Here is a 20,354-nt window from a genome sequence, read left to right as displayed (position 1 = left end):
ACTAACTCTCTTCTTCCAAATAACTCCTAAAGGAAAAAATGGGCTACATTCTGTTAATCAAGTTATTTTTCTATTACTTCAGTAATATTTAGAAGAATGTCAGGATTTTGTGAATGCCATAGAAACATTTCCTCTGCTTTAGGAAAATAAGATTTTAAATTTGTCTTAGAGTCTGGCTGATACAGTTAGAATCCTATACAGGAATAACTCTGGAGATGCTGAGAAATTATAAATAAAATATTGGCAGTTTTGGAATTCTTTGCAAAATGTCATTCCTTATTTAAGTTACAATTTATAATTTTATTTCATAGCAAATACATTTTGCTTGTGTGTATTTCCACAATCAAATAAAATAAATTTAAAAAATGTAAAAACCAATTCAGAAAAACCTGTTTATTTCCACATAAATTCACCCCAATGTTTTTGTTTTTAAATGCATGCAGAACTTATTTTTTAATACTCCTTTGTGAATAAGAAGACCTATGACCTATTTTTCTTAAATTCTAATGTTCTGATGGATGAAAAGCTTGACTAATTTGTGTAGTCAATAGGAGATGAAAAAATTTGCTTGATATGTAGAAATTCATTATTTTTGTGACGGAAGGGCAGGCTAATACTTGTATGCATTGCTTGTCTAACATAAGCCTATAGTTTGCACTACAGCTCCAGAATTGCTAGTAGCAAGAACTACATAAAATAATTTTGCTTTTTAGCATGAAAATTAGTACTAGAGCGTGTGTGATCTTCTCAAGAGGAACAAAAAGATGATCAGGCCTGGAGCTTCTGCTGGCTTGAAGGGGAGATAATGATAAGATTTTTAATAAGGAGGGAAAATGTAGTGGTGTTATTGGGGTGCTGGTAGCTAAATTTTTATGGAAAAAAGATGCAAATGTTCTGGTTCATTTATTTCAGTATTCGTTTGGTTGTTTAAAAAAAATTGTGAATGCACCATGATTGTGTTTTCTGTGGACATTATCCATTATTATCTGTACTGTTCACTTGACAGATCAATAGTTCAGTATTTCATTTGTTTTCGTTTCTTTTATACTATTCTTTAAGTGAAAATGGGTGAATTCAACATGCTTAAAAACTGACATAGCCAGAACATCCACAACTGCCTATCTATTCAGATTAGGTAAGAATAAAATATTTGTTTTCAAGTAAATTGTGTAACAGAGGGTGAACAGACTACTGTGAAACCAGTCCATCTGTCATATAATGCTGCATTACTGTATTACATCAGTAGCCCATTTTTTAAAATGCCAAATAGAATTTATATTGAAAGCTTTCCATACTGTAATACAATTAAGAACCTTTTTTTTTACAACAACATGATTTAATAGTCACTTGTAAAAATTTATTTTGATGGTACCAGTTTTACTTCTGTATTTAATGGAGTTTAATGACTCAGAGCAATTTCAAGGACCAAGAGACTAGAAATTAAGTTTTTATACAGTATTTCAGTTCTCTAGGTGCTGAAATATTAACAGATCTGCTTGCCTCCTTCAGTCTTCCCCCATCACAGAGCAGAGAGCAATGCAGAAATCATCAAAATACTTATCATTTACCCTAAAATGTCATTTCTGTCAGTGTAATTTGAAACATTTCTTGTAATTAAGTTTTTGCTTACTGGTATTGGAAAGATAACGATATTGTACTTTTTAAGAAAAGTTTCATCCTTGGTCAACAGTAGCTGCTTCTAAAATGAACTGCTGCTGTGATGTGGCTTTGTAATGTTTGGGATCATCTGACAAGTGAGTAAAAGGTGTTCCAACAAGACAAATTAAGATTTAAAACCATTAGTAACAGATGACATAAGAAAGATGTACCAATTTAGAAAAAAACGAATCTGTTTTTCAGACTTCAGAATTAAATGAAAATATTTTGGAGTAAATGTAAGTATCCTCCAGAGGAACATTGCTTTTTTTGTTAGGTGGATGAATATATCATAATTCTGTTATAGCTAATATTTCTGTGACTGTTTTTTGTGAAGGCAAAATGTGCTATTGGCTAGAATTCACTTTTGTATCTGAGTTACATATAAGCTAACTTATTTCATTATTTTCCATCTCCTACAAAAATGTCTGCATCTGTTTTCTTCTTTTAAATCCCAGCCTGTGTACTGTCCAGAATCTGTGCTTTGACTTTTTTTTTCTGTTGAATTTTGAAATTTTACTCCTCTTCTTTTTTGGAAAAAAAAAATCATTTTGACCACTTTTGTAACATCATGTTGGAAGGTCCATTTGGGATCTCAGAGATCAGGTTTCCATTTCTGAAATGTACAGGTTTCCCTTGTACATTTCAGAAACAGAGATCTTCTTCTCTGTTTCTGAAATGTACAGGGGACTTCACTTTGTGAAGTGTCAGGACCATCACATTACAAATGATCAGTGCAACCCAGGAAACAGCTTGGCTTTGAAAGATTGTGTTTTTAAAAATTTGTATTTTGCATAAGAAATGTTATTTCTATCTCTGGTAACGCAGTCTAGAAGCTCAGATCTTGGCCTGACAGATTAATAAAATTATTTATAGGTTTAGCTGCTTTAAAAATATGTATTTTGTTCTGAATGAAGTATTTTTTCGGACATCTCTCTATTAATAAAAACAGTACTTCACAAAGACCTTCTTCATCAAGCCATGTTTTCTTCTGAAGTGTCCATAGTGATGCTTCTCTTTCCTCTGTCATTCCAACCAAAATTTCATACATGTGGTGGAAATAATTATTTTACTGAAAGCAGAAATGGAATTTCCAAAATTATCATTGACTTAGGTGGTTTTGAAATTTCACCATCTGGATGTGTTTTTTAACTCCTTTGGGTAAGCTCTCCCTGGTTTTGTTGTGCAACAATAGCATTCAAGGTTTGAGAAATGTGTCCCTTTAATTAATACTCGTTAATAGTTTCTAAGTTCCAAAAAACCAGGTAAATAAAATCAAATGCTTTTTTTATCTATCTGGAATTTAAACATGAGAGCCATTTAGTTAAAGTAGTAGTTTTTCCATCAGTTCATAGCCTTTATATTTTCTGTATCTGATTCTGACATTGACTAAATATAGAAAATACTTCTTGGCTAGGAAAGGCCAGAGTAAAAATAAATTATGAAGTATTAGTACTATGAAAAAATTTAAAATAATATCTGAACTATTTTTCAAGTGGTTAATTTAAAAAAATAGACTTTTTTCTTGCTTAAGAGATCTTTTTGTTCTTTGAAATTGCATTTTCATGAGGGCTAGGGAGCTGGAATTGCCAGCTGCCTGATTTTTCATAGACTTATTATAGCATTTTCTAGTACCTTTTCTTGATTTCAAAGCTGAATCAGTGTGATATATTCCTCCGAAGTTACAAGATCTTTCTGTAATGCCAGTTGAGTTGTTTTTAGCAATTACTTCAGTCTGCTCTTCGCAGTCCAGCTACATAGCATTGATATACATTCAGTAAACTGGGTATAGGTCTTATATATCCAGATGCAGGATTCTTAGGTGAGATAAAAATTTAATTGAAAAGAGTGAGAGTAATATAGCCCTTGCAGTGTTATTGGTTTGTTGGCAGTGTTCTGACATTGAGTTCTCAAAAAAATTAGTGATACAAGCAAACTTGCACTATTTTTCTGAATTAGAATGAAGTTATTTTTTTTTTTGGTGGGAGAGTGGAATGCAGTATTAAGTGTTTTCAGATCAACTTATCCAAAGAAATAACAGTGAGAAATAACTGTAGAATGATGGAGGAAATAGAAGTTTACTGGGAGATCTTCAGTTTACCCAGTGTATGAAGCTGAGAAAGAGTGGTGCATCAAACCATGAGCTCAAGACTAGCAGTCCTTAGGAGAACAGATAGTTACTGATTGGCATAAATTACTACCTACAGAATATACTGTGTGGTATCATCAAGATTTTCCATTCAATCTTGTACAGTTTCTGGAGACAGGGATTACCCTTTATTCAATCTTTACCTGGGGATCACTGACAGCTTTAGTTTCTAAACAGGCCACATGATTACGGGTTAATGACAGGAGCTCAAAGTATGCTTTCAAGTTGTCCTTCTTTCGAAAAGTATTATAATAGCTATTTGAAAAGCCCAAAAACTCCTTGTATGGTTTGTATTAAACTACAAGAACCTTTTAAATTAAATGCTGGTTTTGATGAGTCAGCATTTTAGTTACATGAGTAAGGCAAGATCATGCTTAAAATTATCATTCAAACCCACAGTTTTAAATCAGTGAAGTGTGCATCTTATTGATGCAAGTTCAGTGATGAACATACAGGGTTGATAGTAAGGAGAAGCCCAGTGGGACGGTTCATTAAGCTAGGCCTCAAAAATAATTGCACAAAACTGATGTCAATTTCCAAATACATTCAAAATAGCCTTAGTTATTCTTAATAAATGGAAAAAGTTTGCCCTGCACTCATTAATGTAAGCACAGCCTTATATATGTAGTAACACTCTTGTTTTACAATCCGTCTGTAACATTACCTGTATGTTGAATCTGAAACAGTATGGATAATTAGGGAAAATAAATCTTAATTAGAAATTTAAATCTTTGAATCTTAATTAGAAATTCACATTGACAACTACAAATGATGCCCTGAGATAATGATTCAACACAGATCTTTGTGCTACTTGTGAAGCCAGAACATCATCTCCTCTCCACAGATAATTCTGTTTAGGGACTGAGTATGAGCTATTTGCTCGCACCAGTGTCTTCATATACAGAAGGAAAGGAACATGAGACAGATGTAGAAAATTAGGCTCTTCAAACGATCTCCAATGCATCTATTTAATATGATTGGAAACTTTTGTGTTGGTTTGTCACTTGATTTTATGATGTCAAATAATTATTTCAGCGAATAGAGGCTCTGAAGAAAATGAGACCAGTCATTCTTGTATTCTTTTAATTAAGTTATTCTATAATTTAATGTTCATCAGAGAGTACCTAGGGCTGTTTCCTGTGTTGGTAGGCCAGAGATGCAACATTGCTGTCTTAGAAAACTCGTGACTGACTGCTTTTATATCAGCAAGCTCAGAGAGTTCGTGCATGACTGTCATTAGCGATTTGGTTAGTCTTGCATGTTTCAAGCCATCTTTCAGCACTGTATTTTAGTCAAAAAGCTAAACGTACTTTTCTGAACTTCTGAATGTTTTAAACTTGGTTTTCATACCAAGTAGAAATAAAGAGTTGAAATAATCAAATTCTGCATTAAATGGAAAATGCCAAAATCTTTGACATGAAGATGCTAAGCCATCTTTGGTTTAGCATCTTCGCCATTTGATTTAGAATAAAAGTTGTCAGCATTCTAAAACTAAAATTGTTTATTTTACTGTGGTGACTTTGCCTCATATACTTTTTTGTACTTTTTAACAAGTTTGGATCAGGTTTGTAGCCAGTTCCACTGGGCTATTCCACCCCTGCATTTGTGTAAAAGGAGAAAAAAGATTTTAGCAAAATGAAGAAAGCTGTAGTGTGGGTGGACCCCAGTACACTCAATGTAAGAGCAATCCCAGCTCTAATGTATGATAACTGAGTACAAAATGATGCTTATTTCATTTTGGTATTCCTGAGTATAGTCTTAATTCCCTGGCACAGAATTTATTTATTTTTAAGAGACAGAAATCAAATTAACACATTTGTGTATGTGTAAGTAGGCCAAGTCTTCAAGTTTTTATCGTGTATCTCTTGAACTAGCTTATTTCCAGATAAATTACTTTTTCTAGTATTCTTTTGTCTAGTGATCATCTCTATTTGGAGTAGATTTAGACCCAATTTTAGTGGAAGAAAAAAAGCTCTTTTCCTGCACTAACAAGTGTTTTGTTTTTTCACTTTTGTTTTATTTGAATTAATGAAAAAAAGAAAACCCAAACCAGTTCTTGAGATGCAGCGATGCTGAATTATGGTTCAAGTTGATAATTTTTGCAAAATGTGCAGATGAGCAGCAATGAAATTATTATTTAGATTTGGATGTTTAAAGATCAGGGTTTCCCCCCACAAACCACATGGCACAGTGGCACTGAGGAACCACAAAAATTCCGCTCTTAGGAGCTGTATTCCTTTCACCTAGCTGTAAGTAGCTAAAAGATACTGCCCCTGGTGTGTTGTCAAGACTTCCACTGGTTCTGCTCCTGGAGTAAGTTCGGCATGCCTAGGCTCCCAGTGTGTTCAGGGCAAACTCAGTAGTCATTGTTCAATAGCTCCTGTATCCTGTAGCCCTTCTATTACACGATATTGTTATCTGCCTTCATTTTGCTTTAGAGAAGATGCATTGTCACTGTTGTCATAGAGTCAGGCTTTGAAATAGATTTCACAGAGTCTTTACGTGTCAAGATGAAGGCTGCAAATTATCTTCACAAGGAGAGAAGTGAAGTTTTAAATATTAATATTGTAAGTTTGTTCTGAGTTGTCTATGCATCAGAAGTTTAGTGAGTTTTTGTTAGGGTTGGAATTACTTCACTGGTAAAAATATGGCACATATTTTAAAGAAGACATTTATTTAGAAAGCTTTCTGTAGGATCTGTGCTTCACTGGAATGTCTTTCTAGCTATACTTTCCCAGTTAATGATGTATAATGATGACTGAAAAACTAAAATATATGCTTATACAGCCTTCTGTTCTCGAGCATATTGACCTTCATTTGCAGAGTGATCGAGGCAAATTATTTGTGGGTTTGAGTTACTTGAGAATGTTTAGCATTAAAAAGGATCTCACTACAAGATGAGGGCCAGACAGATTTAGCCAGGTAAGAGCATGTGAATAGAAAAACATCTAATTCTGAGGTGAAATGAAGAAGCTTCTATTTAATTTTTGAACATCGGGTCAGGTGACTCAGAAACAAACAATGATACATCAGGAAGGAAAATTGTTATATCAGGCAGAAGCATATGTTTCCCAGATTAGGCTTCTTGAGCAAAATTAGATTAAGATTTTCTTTTATCATCCTAATTAAAATATTCTTCCCTTTTCATTGTCTTAGGTCATTGTTGATGAATGACAGAGGAGTGCCTTGACTGCTGCTTCCCAAATATAATTAAATTTGATGGTTTTCAGTCAAGAGGTTATATATTTGCTGAATTTAAAGCAGCTGTAACAGAAACAGCAACTGCATATTTTGAAAGTTAAACTGTGCTCCTGCATATATTAGATTGGATAGGTTTGAATCTTTAATTTAAACTTTTTTCTTTTAAATTTCCCTTCATTTTCTAGAGCTCTTATGTTTGAGATTTAAGATAACCACAAACCACAAGTAACTTCTTAGATTTCCATGCAAGAGGTCAACTGTTTCTAATTAGTGGACTGCTGTTGTGTTGTGTATTCAGAACATTCCTGCTCACTTAGGAGGTAATCTTTGCTCACTGAGTTATCCAGGCAGTTCCCAATAATGTTGGCTGCAGGGTGAGCTGCCTTTAACGCAGACAGAATTCATGCCCAGCACAGAACATTAATATGAGCTTGATATAAAGGGGAAGGTGTAATTTTGCAGTGCAGACACCCTAGAGTGCACTTTGCTAATCCAAACCAGAGGACTCTCCCAGAGCTTCAGTCCCTCTCTGAGTTAGATTTTATGCTATTTAGATTCAATCCTGCCCATGAAGAAAGTTTAGGAAAGCATATGTAAAAGCTAACAGTTTCTTCCATGTATTCTCAAGAGACTGACTGCTGACAGCACTGGGCTTTTGACATGTTCACTCATGTGTTCTTGAGCAAGCAGTAACAGCATCTCTCCACTGTAATGCTATGTTTGAGAAGTGTGGCCTGGGTTTGTAGCAATCCTTATTATATTGCAAATTTACCTTTAGCATGTTGCCTTGCGTACAAATTATTTTCTGCACTTTATCCAAGTGTAATGTACATTATTCACTCTGTGGTTCTAGCAACGTTATCACAAGCTTACTCTGCATGTGTGGAATTTATCACCAAATATGATTGGTCAGCAAAAATATTTACTTGAATTTCAGTGAATTCCTATTCACTTAAGGGCAAAATAAGACAGTTTACCAACAGAATTTGGAAGGAGTTGATACAAACCTTCAGTTACTATGTGGATAAAAAATGTAGGGACAGATGCCATTTCACAGACAGTGGCTGACAAGTGTAGATATGTTTGAGAATTTTCTATTAATAGCTTTCTATTTAAATAATTAAATACCATGGCAGATAAATATTGGTTCTTCTGTTACATTTTGCGCTTTGCTTAATTCTGAACAATAGACTCAGTTTTCACACCTTGCTAACAATATCTACTCTTTGTGTTTACCTTTTGGTTTGGACAATGACACTGGATTTGTATCCCTTAGGTTGTTAATATGTGATCTATAAAAACATGGGAACCTCCAGACACTCTATGTATAAGTAGCTTTTTCATGAGCAGTCAGTGAAATGATTTTGTTTTCTTTTTTTCTTTTTTTTGGTATGGATATTTGTCTTTTTCCCATGTACACCCCTGGTGACCCCAAATGCTGTTCCCTTTCCTGTATCTACATAACTCCCTTATTGGTCCAATTAAAGCACAGTTGTGCCCAATGCTGGTTTGCTATTTGCTGATGTGGGACATTAGCAAATTAGGACTTTTGAGGAAAAAGGGGCATGACAGAATTTTTTCTGTTATTCTGTTTCCACAGTGCAGCCCAGCCACAAATTTTAATGAAGTTTTTGGGAATCTATTAGGGGTATAGAAGTGACATACAAAAATTTTTTAAACTTTGAATAATAAAAAAGTATAAAAGAGCATGTCACTCAGAGTTGTTCATATGGAGTATTTTGGTTATTTAAGAAAAAAGAAAGAATAGTTGTAATTGATTTCATCATCATTTCATTGAACATTTTGAGAAGTTAGATATTCAAAGAAAGAAAGAAATGTGGAAATTATAAAATCTGTAAACTTCAATTATAAAATGGGAAAAACCAGCCTTGTAAGCCAGTGACTCTACTTAAATATTCTCCATTTTCCAGTGAAAGAGTTTTCTGATCATAGTTCATAGGAAAGTAAACCTTTGAGTTGGGCACAATTTATAAAATATATGGTCCAAATTAGCCTAAAAAGTGATCTGGAAAACTGAGCCAATGTAAAAATAAATACATAAAAAATCAGGAAATTGATTTAAAATATTTTTTTACTTAGTCCATTATTACCTATAACGAAATCCTAGGTTTTTGGTTCTGCTGTCTCCAGGAATTACAACATGTTGTATTTTTTCCCCCTTCTCAAAACAAAAGAAGGAATTTTAGCTTTGAACTTAAAGCTCCTCTTTGTCTTGAAAATTCTATTTGAGAACTCTATCAGTCCCCTAAAAGCCTGTATGTGTCAATTTTCTTTTATATGTGGTACGATACCATTAAAACAATCAAAACATGAAGTTTAATATCCAATAATGGTTTTTGACAGGTTTTTTAGGTACTTTAATTAAATCTAACTTTAACTAAGTTGTTCTGCATTGCTGTTTATTTCTCAAGATTCCTTGAATACATGTATTTTCTACTGTTTGTCCTGAATAGATTACTTGCAGTTTTTGCCTGTTCAATAAAATTATAGAATATAAATTAAAGAAAGAAATAGAAAGAGAAGACGTGTCATTCTGTGAGATTGATCTAGCATTTTTTAGAGATTTACTTTAGGAAATAATTATGGATTTATTTTTTCTTTCTATTTTTAAATTTGTTTTTTATTTCTCTTTTCAGATGGAAGATGTCATAGCCCGCATGCAAGATGAGAAAAATGGGATTCCTATTCGGACAGTGAAAAGTTTTCTTTCCAAGATTCCCAGTGTCTTTTCTGGTAAGAGTCAAAGTGAATTTCATTCTATTTTAAAGTTTATGTAAGGGGATGCTCTAGTGGAAAACACTTTTAAATAAGTACTGTCAAGAATTCAGTCATCTGATCTGGAGGAGACATTATTTATCCTTTGAATAGTTTAATTATAGAAGTCTTTGATATTTCACTCAGATTGGAGTGGATTTACACAGAGATGTTTTTGTCCTGAAAATTAGGTGAAGGGAGTACTTAATTTGCTACAAAAAGTTGATTATCTCAAACTGGCAAAATTTTTATGGTAGGTCATGTCTGGTTTTTAGCCAGCTTCCATAGCAAGTGTAAGTTTAGTGTATTGGCCAGCACATGAAGATAAGAAATTTCATAGCAGCAGAACGAAAGAAAAATCATCACCACACTCTGCAACTGGTGTTGATCAGGAGCTGTGACATTTATTACAATGTTCACAATCTGCTTCTGCATCTCAGTGCCTGTGCTTGTGAAACTAAGTGCTGAGATCTTTGTGGGGATTTGCATGACAGTTGTAAACTCTATAGCTGGTTCAGGTTGGTGCAGTCTGACAGCACAAAAATCAGTCTATTTATTAATTAATTAGTGTATAATTATTCTGCCATTTACATGATTTTATGACAATTTATGCATTTATATATGTGGGTATATACTCCAGTGAGTATTGAGTTCCTTTGAAATAGATGTCATTTGTTTAATCTAATTTTTCCAAAATCTGTAGGAGTGTATCCATATACAGAAAGTATTATACAAGTTTCTACAGTCCAGAACACCAAGAAGAATTCTATGATTTAATTTTCAACCTGTGGATTTTTTTTTCTAGTCAATAATCCTGTCATAAAGAAGGATAGGGTCCTAAGAGTGAACGAAATTGCTTCCTGATTTTAGAAAATAAATTTTAGATTTTAGAAACTTGCACAAAAATAGCCTCTGGAGAATGGACCTTTATTTGCCATGAGTTAGTGCAGCATGGCAACTTATTGAAGAATTCATATTAATTGTTAATCTCTGCCTTAACTTGTGTATACTAGATTTCAAAGTAGACTGACCAAAATATCATTTTTTTTTTTAAACTGGAATAGGCATCATACTTTTAAAGGTTGAGTTAGAATATATATAGAGTTATACATAACAGTTACTGATGTACCAACTTTTCTATTGATGCGTTAACTTTATTAGCTTCAGAGGGAAATAAAAATCATAGGACAGATAATTTTTTTTTCTCTTTTCTGATTTTCTGTCTCAAATACCAGGGATAGCTGGTAATTTTTGATATACATGACTGAAACTCCCACCAGAACAGCATAACTGTCATTTCAGTTCAACTAATCTACTTTCCTGTCAGTTCTCTATCCTGAATGGAATCTGAAAGCTGCAACTCTATGTCCTAAGTCACTAATTTCATTTAATGTGCTGGGAGTTTGTATATGTAGCAAACAAATATCAGCTTAACTCAAAGCTGTTGATGGCTAGGAAACATGGGAATAGTGTCTAAGGGTCACAGCAACAATAATGCAAATATATTTACCAAAAACTTATAGTACTGTTAATACCCTCAAAAGCATCAAAGTAGATGCTCTTCAGTTAAAATATATATACTTACATGCTCATATATTTAATATATATGTGTGTATGTGTTGTGTGTGCATGTGTGTCTGTGCATAAAAGATGTCTTGTACACACCATCTGTCCTGGATTATGCCCCATAAATACTGGAGCTTTGCAACTGTTTAGTATTGTTTTTTATGGGGAGAAGCAAAACAGTAACTCTACCACAGTGAAATCATATTCCTTCAAGCACTTAGGAAAGACTCTTCAAGTCCCTTAAACAACATGTAAAAGCTAAGGATGTCCATAAATTGTCATAGGAATAGGGTCTTATATGATATAGTTGTCACTGTTCTGTTTTATATATATATATCTAATGTACTTCTATTTCATAGTATTGCTTCTAAAAACAGCCAGTGATAAACTAGTTGAAAGAGCAGTCACTTTTTATTGCTGAATTACTGGCCATTTCTAAAGATGACTGCATTAGTAAAATCAGCCTGAGGAGTGGTATTTGAATTTCACGGAATGTTGTGATTGTAATAAATAGGATGATGTAACCATACTATCTCATTTACTGAGTCATTCCTGAAATGTTTTCACAAGTAAAATATCAACAGAGAGAAACATTTGAAACTCAGATATTTCCCTATACACTATATGGATTTTTTTATTCAGAAAAATATAATCCTAAATTAAAGATTATTAGACTTTGTGAAATTTTGAAAAGATGAGGAATCATTTTGCTTTATGTTGCATATATTCTATACATTCACAGAGAGCAAATAAAAACTTGAAACTTTCAAGGCTCAAAGGGAAAAAGTAGGCAGGAGATTTTGCACTTTCTATGTGATTATGCATTTTGATGAACAAAGGAAGGACATACGGTTTTTGTCTTCATGCTTTTGAAATGTTTTGGAGGAGTGAATAAGATAATGTATATAGACATCTTACTGGTCAGCAATAATGATTGCATGAAGGTTGTCATGTGCATTCTTTATTAGCATGGATTAGAGTATTAAGAATAAAGAGGAGGTGATTTTCCTGGTCCATGGTTCACCTTTAGACCTGGAAATGGGTAAAAAAAAACTTGCTTGAAATTATGAATTTAGGGAGTCTGACATATAAGTCATAGAGATTAAAAGGAGCTCTAAAATATAATTTTTATTTTTGCTAAGGAGGGATACAAGAAAATGCCGAAGATTTGCTGTTCACTTTGAAGCAGAAGGAATCATTCAGAGTTTACTGACAAAGCAATTGTTGAGGGTTTGTTTTGGAAGTCTTTGTGAGGTGGTGTGGGTGGTTTACCCAGTCCTTATGCTGAAAGCTTCATAAGCTAATCAGAACATTAATATTTCATTAAGAAGGTGTAGCGATGTCTTGTGGTCATTAAGGAATATCAGTGTGATTCTTCATAAGACTTTAAAGAGTGCAATACTTGGGTGAGCTTGCTGATAAAACCTGTGGAGAATGTGCCAGCTGAGTAGTGTGTAAGCTTGAGTGTGGAACATGAGAATTTTTATTAAGGAGGAGGGAGAATTATTGAGAAATGTAAGTTCAGTTAAAGAATACACACAGAGGGAGAATAAAAACTTTTCAAGAAAAACATGCTCATACTTGTTATTACTGGGTGTTTCTGATTCAGGGCTCATTAATCTTGGAATGTAGTCACAGCTTGAACCGACAAAAATAGGAGAAGGAGATCAGTAGAAAGGTGTGTTTTTGGCATCTCCTGTGATAAAGAGAAAATGAAAACATTAATTTACCTTTCACTGGAAAATATGATCCATGTGAAGTCTTTTTTTCTCATTCCTGTAGGTGAAGCTGATATAGTATCTTTTCCATATAAATATTGTGTTTTCCCATTTTTTAGAAAGATTATTGCAGTTATTACATCTATTTTTTGTTAAACATTTGCAATTATTGCATCCATTTTTTGTTAAATGTTTTTCTTGATCTCAGAAAATGATTATTTCCCTTTTACCTGGGAAATAATGAAAATAACGAGATATTGCATTTTGATTAGCAAATGTATTAATATAATGATTAATTACCAGTAGCGGTATGCTTGGTAAAAAATTAAAGAATTTATATTTCTGAACATAAAAAAATCCAACTTAAAGCAGAATGGCAGTCTCAGTAGCACGGACAGATGTAGTGAGAGACTCCAGAGGAAAGCAGTGTTATAATCACTCATCATTCTCGCAAATCACAGGTGGGTGAGCCCAAGGAATGAGTCACAGGGGCTACCTGCAACAGTTGCTTGTTATACAGAGGCAGGCAGCAAAAAATGAGGAGCAGTACAGTGAGAATTGGATGACTCAGGGGACTAATAACAGGAGAGTTTAATCTGTCATTAGTTTTGATCTTTTCCAGTTGAGTAATGAGTTGTTAACATCTGATGACTTCTCAGTGTTGCATGTGAAATTACTTGATTGGTTTATCCACTTCAGTACTGGAGGTTACCAACCTGAAGCACTAAATGAAATAGAAAGCTCTACTTGGTTTGACAAGAAGCAAAAGCCACAGGGCATAACACTTTGATCATCTGGTGCCTTTGGAGCAAAGTAATATTGCATTATAGGTAAATCAAAGGATTTGGGAATTTCTGATTTTGAGAGATTTTTGAGAGAAAATGAACCATTTTGGAGAATCTAGGATTCACAGATCCCAAGTCTTGAATTTTATAGACTTTCTTTTCAACTTCAGGGTCTCCCATGCTGGGTTGATAACAGGTTCCTATGTTGTTGCTCTATCTATTTCTTCATCTCTCTTTTCTTTCATTGTCCTGAAGTGTGATTTAATGGTAGAATCATTGCTGATTTCTTTGTTCCAAATGAGCCTCTTGTTACTTTCAAACCAAACCTTCAGTGTTAAAACTACAAGCTCGCTGCCTTGATGAGGTTCCACTCTTAGTGAAATGCTTTGATGAAAAGCTTGCTGTCAGTTCAGCAAGGACAACAGCTGGATCATTTCCTCTCCTGTGCCCTTTCAGATGGGCAGATTTGAGCAGGGACTTGCCATGTTTAGAGTTTCACTTTTTAAAGCAGAATGTTGAGAACAAAAAGTTAAAAAACCTTTATTCCCAAACGAATAGTTTGTTTGAAGTTATACCACCAGTCTCTTGCATTTGTAATTTTTTCAGAGTGACTAATTTGCATTCAAATGTTTATAATCTTTTGGGAGTGGATATTTTTTGTTCATGATTTTTAGTCATGAGTGGAAGAGATTGACTAAGTGGAGCCATAAGATTGGACACACAGTAATTTCCAAGTATTGACATAATTGAGTGATTAATGGGTGATGGCTTGTATGCTCCACAAAAAACCAAAGTGGATATTTGAGTGCTGCTTGCATCCCTTCACCTTCTGTTTGTTTGCCTGTCTTGGCCTCATGACTAGGATGATTACTGAGGGTGATCTTAAGCAGCTTAAAACTTGACAGAACTTTTGTATCTTATGGAAAATCACAATTGTGACAGCTTTGCCATTGGGAAGTGCAGAATGAACAAGCTGTGGTGGGCTGGGATTAAATAAGATGAATGCTCCTCAGAAAGAAATGAAAAACTCTTTCCACTATCTTTAATAATAGAATTAAATTAGAATGATTCTGTAAGAGTAATAGAATTGTTTGGGTTGGAAGGGATCTTAAAGATAATCTAGCTCCAGTCTCCCAGCTCTGGGCAGGGATACAACCCACTAGATCCTGTTGCCCAGGGCCCCACCAAGCCTGACCTTGAACACTTCCAGGGGTGCAGCAGCCACGACTTATCTGGGCAGACTGTTCCAAGATGATTGTGCTCTCCATTTTCATTTTAAGGAATTTGTTAATATCAGACCTTTATTAAATTACTATTGGAACGAAAAGCTTTTCAAAATGTGAAGTTAGTTTAAACAGAACAACAACAAATACTAATTTAAAGGTTATTGCTTCTTCCTAACCAAACAACATAGCAAAAAATTTTATTCATATGCTTACTTTTTGATTCAGTGGCAATTGCCATTGGGAGCTTTATTAAAAAGAAGGAAATAAAGTAAAAAAAAAGTCTGAGGCGATTTTGCGAAATTGTCCTAGGAAACTGAAATATACTGAAAACCCATTAAAAAAGTATTTTAAAGTAATCTATGTGCAAAACAATCATAAATTTCTGTTCCCTTAAAATATGAAAAGATTATTTTCATAGACATTTGCAAAAGGGATCGGTATAGAAGTCCTGCAAAGATGGAAAAAAAAAACCTTAATAGCTATTCACTTGTTGTGAGATGGAAAATTGCTAGGAACATTCATCTTTGAGGTTTGTCCACACAAAACACGCAGCTTGAATTAAATGGTCTTGTTTCCCAAATGCATGCTTCCTGCCAGAGTCCTGTTTCCAGAGAATTAGCTCTGGACCTTGTTGATGAGCCACAGATATTTTTTGCTACCTTTTCCTACCATGTTGTTTCATAATGAAAATACTTCCCTGCCTTTTTTGCATCTTCTTACTAATCTCCTTGTGTGTAAGATTTTGCCACCATTTCAAGTGGAACAGGATTGCAGCCTTGAAGTGTGAGAATGTTTCAGAGGAGCAGGGGAAAACCTACTGCATTCAGCAACGCCAAAAATGTACCTAGTTGGCACCCTTGACACTCAGTCTCTGGACCCTGGGTGTGTGACATTCGTGGAAAATGTGGGGTGAAAAGGGAACCCTGAATCAGCCTTACATAAACCTGAAATTATGAGAAATGCCACAATCTTTCACAGCTTCAATTTCAGTAGTGTGCCATTTTTTTCTGTTGCTAACACTGGTTAATAATTGTGTTTTGCTGGTTTTCCATTGGCAACAGTGAATGGTTCTTTGATAAAGCAGAGAAAATAGCCCCTTCCAAACATAAGCATAACGCTTATTTATGCCATTTGTATTTGCCAATGGAGGCAGTGCATAATATATCAGCTTAACAGAAACCCTCTTAAGCTGATATAAGCTGCATCTGTAGTGGTGATAGCTTAGCTAAAATCTGTTATGTGCACAAAGCCCTGTAGGAAGAAAAGACTAGGTTATGTCTGATGAGAAGTGAATGTACGGAAATATATTCAGGAGTTCTGTGAAAAAGGTTTTCTTTCCTTGCTATCTCTTTGAAATCTCTTAAAAATGAATATTACTGATGCTCAATAGCAATGATTAGAACAAGTGGAATAATTATCAGTGAGAGTTTGTTGGGGATGTGTATTTTAAGTATTTGTTTTAATTAGGAAACAGAGCAAAGTAAACTATTTAACTCCACCAGTTTAAGAGATACTTCTATGACTGCAAAGATATTTAAATCACATCAGAATTTTTACACAGAGCAATTTGAATGAGGCAGAAGAGAAGTGCTTTCTCAGGAGAAAGGGTTGGTACCATGTCTGCCATCACTAATTTCTGAGACAGGAGGGAAATTTGCAGCTTATATTAAGAATGAAGAGAGGAAGTGTGTAGCTGAAGACAAATGAAGTCCTTTTTCAGCATTAGTAATGTTGCCACAATGTGAAATCTGTTTCATTGTACTCTTGTTAAGTAGCCTCTGGATACTATTTCAAGAAGGAATATCCACTTGGACAAAAGGAAAAGAAAAACAATCTGGTTCCTCTAAGGTCAGAACCCTTGAGTCCCAAAAAGTATCCATAGTCTTGCCAAAAATCAAAACTCTGCAATGGTACATGGGATTTGTAAATGTCAGTTTGTAGAGTGCAGTGTAATTCTAAAGCTGAGAATTTGGGTTAGCAGGTTTGGGTCCTGAATATATTGTCAGTTAGAATGAAATAAAATAGTTACGGGGAATTTCTGCATGCAATGCTGTAGTTAAGCAGGTACTGTAATTGTTTTATAAACAGACACAATAATTATTGATGCAATTATATTTTTGAGTATACGGTGAAAAATATCTAATTTTTAAATTTACGTGATATTGTACCCTATTGTCCGGTGGCATGTTTTTGGTTGCGTGCTGACTATTAACTATAATTTAGCAGGCAATGTAGACATGCGATAAGTATTGCTGGTACAGGCAGAAATAACATATTATTTACAGGCATCCTGCTAGGTATAATAGAGTGTAAGCAAATTTCCTTTTCTCTTTAGGATGATACATATGTGTCTGGAATAGTAGTCCTCTTTTCCTCTTAAATGACATCTAACATTGACTCCTTTTGTGACTTTTCAAGCATAATTTCTTTCTACTTCAGTTTTACTATTTAGTACATAATTTTCTATCTTATTGTCTTTAAATCTATTGTTTCAATGTAATTTGAAATATTTAAATGAACTTTATGCAAAAAAAAAAAGTGGTTCCGTATTTGCAGATTTCAATCTTCCATTTTTACAGGCTCATACATATGGTTGGCCAGCAGTTAAAAGAATCAAACTAAGTAAAATCATTCCCCAGAGAATATGGCCCTTAAGCAAGAAATCAAGTTAGCAGGGTTTACAAGATTATTTGTGATTTAGCTCATAATTCTGTTTGTTCTAGCTATGAGGAAAGAGACGTTGTCATTGCACTTGCATCAGAAGACTGCAGACTCGTCTTTGTAAAAGCAAGCAAGGAATAAATTGTAGTAATTGTAATTGTTTATATTTCTGTTGTTGCTGAAGTTATCTATAGGCTAGTTTTGCATGGTACTCAAGAAGTTCTGCTGCTATTTTCTGTCAGCTGTGTTCCTGGAAAAAGTAACATACATTAAATTAGAAAGTCACCCTCGTGGGAAGTAAAGGTAACTTCATGAAGCATACATACTGAGACTGACAATCTATCACTATGCAAATAAAGGGTCCATTGATAGTAATAAATTTTCTGCAAATTATCAAAATAATTTTAAGTGGAATTACAGTATCAAGAACAATTTGTTAACAGGAAATAAGGGTGTTCAAATGTGCGATGAGTATTGCTTACAATGTTCCACACATTTGACAAAGCCTATTTTATTCCTGAGCTTCATAATAAAGGTCAATAATTGAGTTAATTGTTTAAAAACCTACTTTCTTGTCTATGCAGTTGGAGAATAAGCCTTGCTGTTGCAAAACCAGCACGTAGGCTGGCTGTAGTTATTGTGTTTTCTCTGATCCCAACCCCACAGTTTGAGCAGTTCCCGAGGCTAGAGGATGTTGGCAGCTTTGGAGGCACAAAGCCCAGCGTTCCTGCTGTGTGCCTTGCCACACAGCATCTGTGTCTTTTTGTCTTAAAGGATGGAAGACCTCAGTGGGGATGCTCTTGGTTTGCTTGTTTCCCCTTCTGGGGAAGATCACTGGAGTAGGTGCTGCTTCCTTGTGCACCTCTCCATAGCAAAGACCACAGTGGAAAACAGGCAGAGCTGTTGCAGGGATTGTCAGGAAGTCAGAAGGAGCAGGCTGGTGAGTTTGGTGTCTGAGGAACAGAGCAGAAAACCAGGAATCCTCTGGAATCCAGGTGGATGGCACAAAAGAATGACTTGGTTGTGGGGAGGAGAACACAGTCATTGGTGAGACTTGGCTAGTGAAGCTGAACTAATTAGAAATCATTGAGAATATTAAAAAAAAAAGGCAGGGAAATTAGTATTAAACTCCCCTCTCCAAGCACACATATTGTGAGATAATATTTTTTTATTAAAAGGCCTGGTAGTGCTTGAGTGTACAAGCAGACACATGGGACTTTTTTGCATTTTTTCCTTCGGAGTCAATTACCATAATATGTGCATGTGAGGCTCTCATGGATACCAGCACCCATATTCTTGTCTGATACCAGAATTCTTTCCTTTTGAGATTTTATAACAAAGAGTGAGACAGCCATAATGTGGAACTAGTTTAAAAACATATAGAACTCAGTCTCTAGGTCTATATGTCAGATGCTTTGCCTTTTCATCAAGACCACCTTCTTGTAGGTTTTGGACTTATTATGGAAAGAAGCTTGCAGATCTTAATAAGTATACAGTAAAATGCTCAGTTGTTTTCTGAGCTGTATCTCTAGACCAGGCAGTATGTTTTGAATAGAGAAAAGGCATTGAGCCAAACCTGCCTGTTAATGGTTTGATCACATGAATTCCACTCTCTGCTTTTCTTCCCACATTTTTACCCTCTCCTCATTTTTCTAGTTGCTTTAATCAGTAATCAAGTTGAATTCTCATTTCTTCCATACTTTTAAAAGAAATATAAACTTTCTTTGTTCTCTATTCACTTGTTTCCTGAGTAGTAGTATTTTTGTGTTCCTAGTACCTGAGTTCTAAAGTGGGTGTTTAAAAAAAAAAAAATCAATTCCTTTCATACTTACACAAGCATCTGTTCAATAGAACAAATCAGAATCTGTCTTAATGAAAGGTGGAGGTGGAGTGACTCATCTCCTTGGCTTTTGTGCCTGAGGTCAAATATAGTTTACAGAAATATTTAGGCCTTGCCTATTACATCTCTTCAGTCTGTTGATATATCATCTAAAAATTTTATCGTCAGTACTAAAATGACAAGCCACGAAGACATGGTTACCATGATCAGCATTTGCAGAGGGACCCCACATGTTCTGTGTGAGTGATGGGTTGGTTGCTCTGGACTGGAAGTAGGTAGAAAATATGGTTCTATTAAAGAATATCATGTTGCTCAAGCAGGATTTATGAGGCTAATCTTAATTTTGTGTTATGTGTACAAGGAAGCTTCCAGCAGCCATGACGTCCCCAAACTCTAGACCATTTAAAGGCCAGTAATTGAGTCTATTTTCCAGAAAACTGGTCATAGTAGCAATTTTCTGTTCTAGGACAGTTGCTGAAAGTAAATAGAAGAGTACAGCTTGTATCATTTTTTTTCCTCTGCCTTAAAAATACATTTCTTCATGTTTGAGAAGAAAAAACAATCACCCCCAAACAAGTGGACATCCATCTCTCTTCATTTGCTGGTAATAGCTCCTTTTGACTGCAGTGGGAGGGACGGGGAACACAGCTCCAGTGTACTGAGCAGGTACGATTCAGCACTGGTTGTCCTGAGCTCTGTCACACCAGCAGAAAGGTAAAGCATGCATGGATTGGATGGTCTAATGTATTGTTTAATTTCATGTGATGTCACTGAGAT

At 34.8% G+C, this 20,354-nt stretch overlaps 1 protein-coding gene across 4 annotated transcripts in view; it reads left to right on the top strand.

The window, feature by feature from the left end:
- Positions 1–20,354, top strand: part of RGS7 (regulator of G protein signaling 7) — a 243,269-nt gene that overhangs the window by 118,771 nt on the left and 104,144 nt on the right. For all 4 annotated transcript variants that reach the window (XR_004060577.1, XM_030944612.1, XM_030944611.1 and 1 more), the window contains one exon: positions 9,664–9,760. Coding sequence is in view for 3 of the 4 variants with exons in the window: in XM_030944612.1 (XP_030800472.1) it covers positions 9,664–9,760 (97 nt within the window). In the remaining variant the exon portion in view is untranslated. The remainder of the gene's footprint in view (positions 1–9,663; positions 9,761–20,354) is intronic.

The sequence above is a fragment of the Camarhynchus parvulus genome, chromosome 3 (genome assembly GCF_901933205.1).
Source record: "Camarhynchus parvulus chromosome 3, STF_HiC, whole genome shotgun sequence".
NCBI classification, from domain to species: domain Eukaryota; kingdom Metazoa; phylum Chordata; class Aves; order Passeriformes; family Thraupidae; genus Camarhynchus; species Camarhynchus parvulus.
The sequence above is the reverse complement of the archived record's forward strand: the minus strand, read 5'-3'. Positions and strand labels throughout refer to the sequence as shown.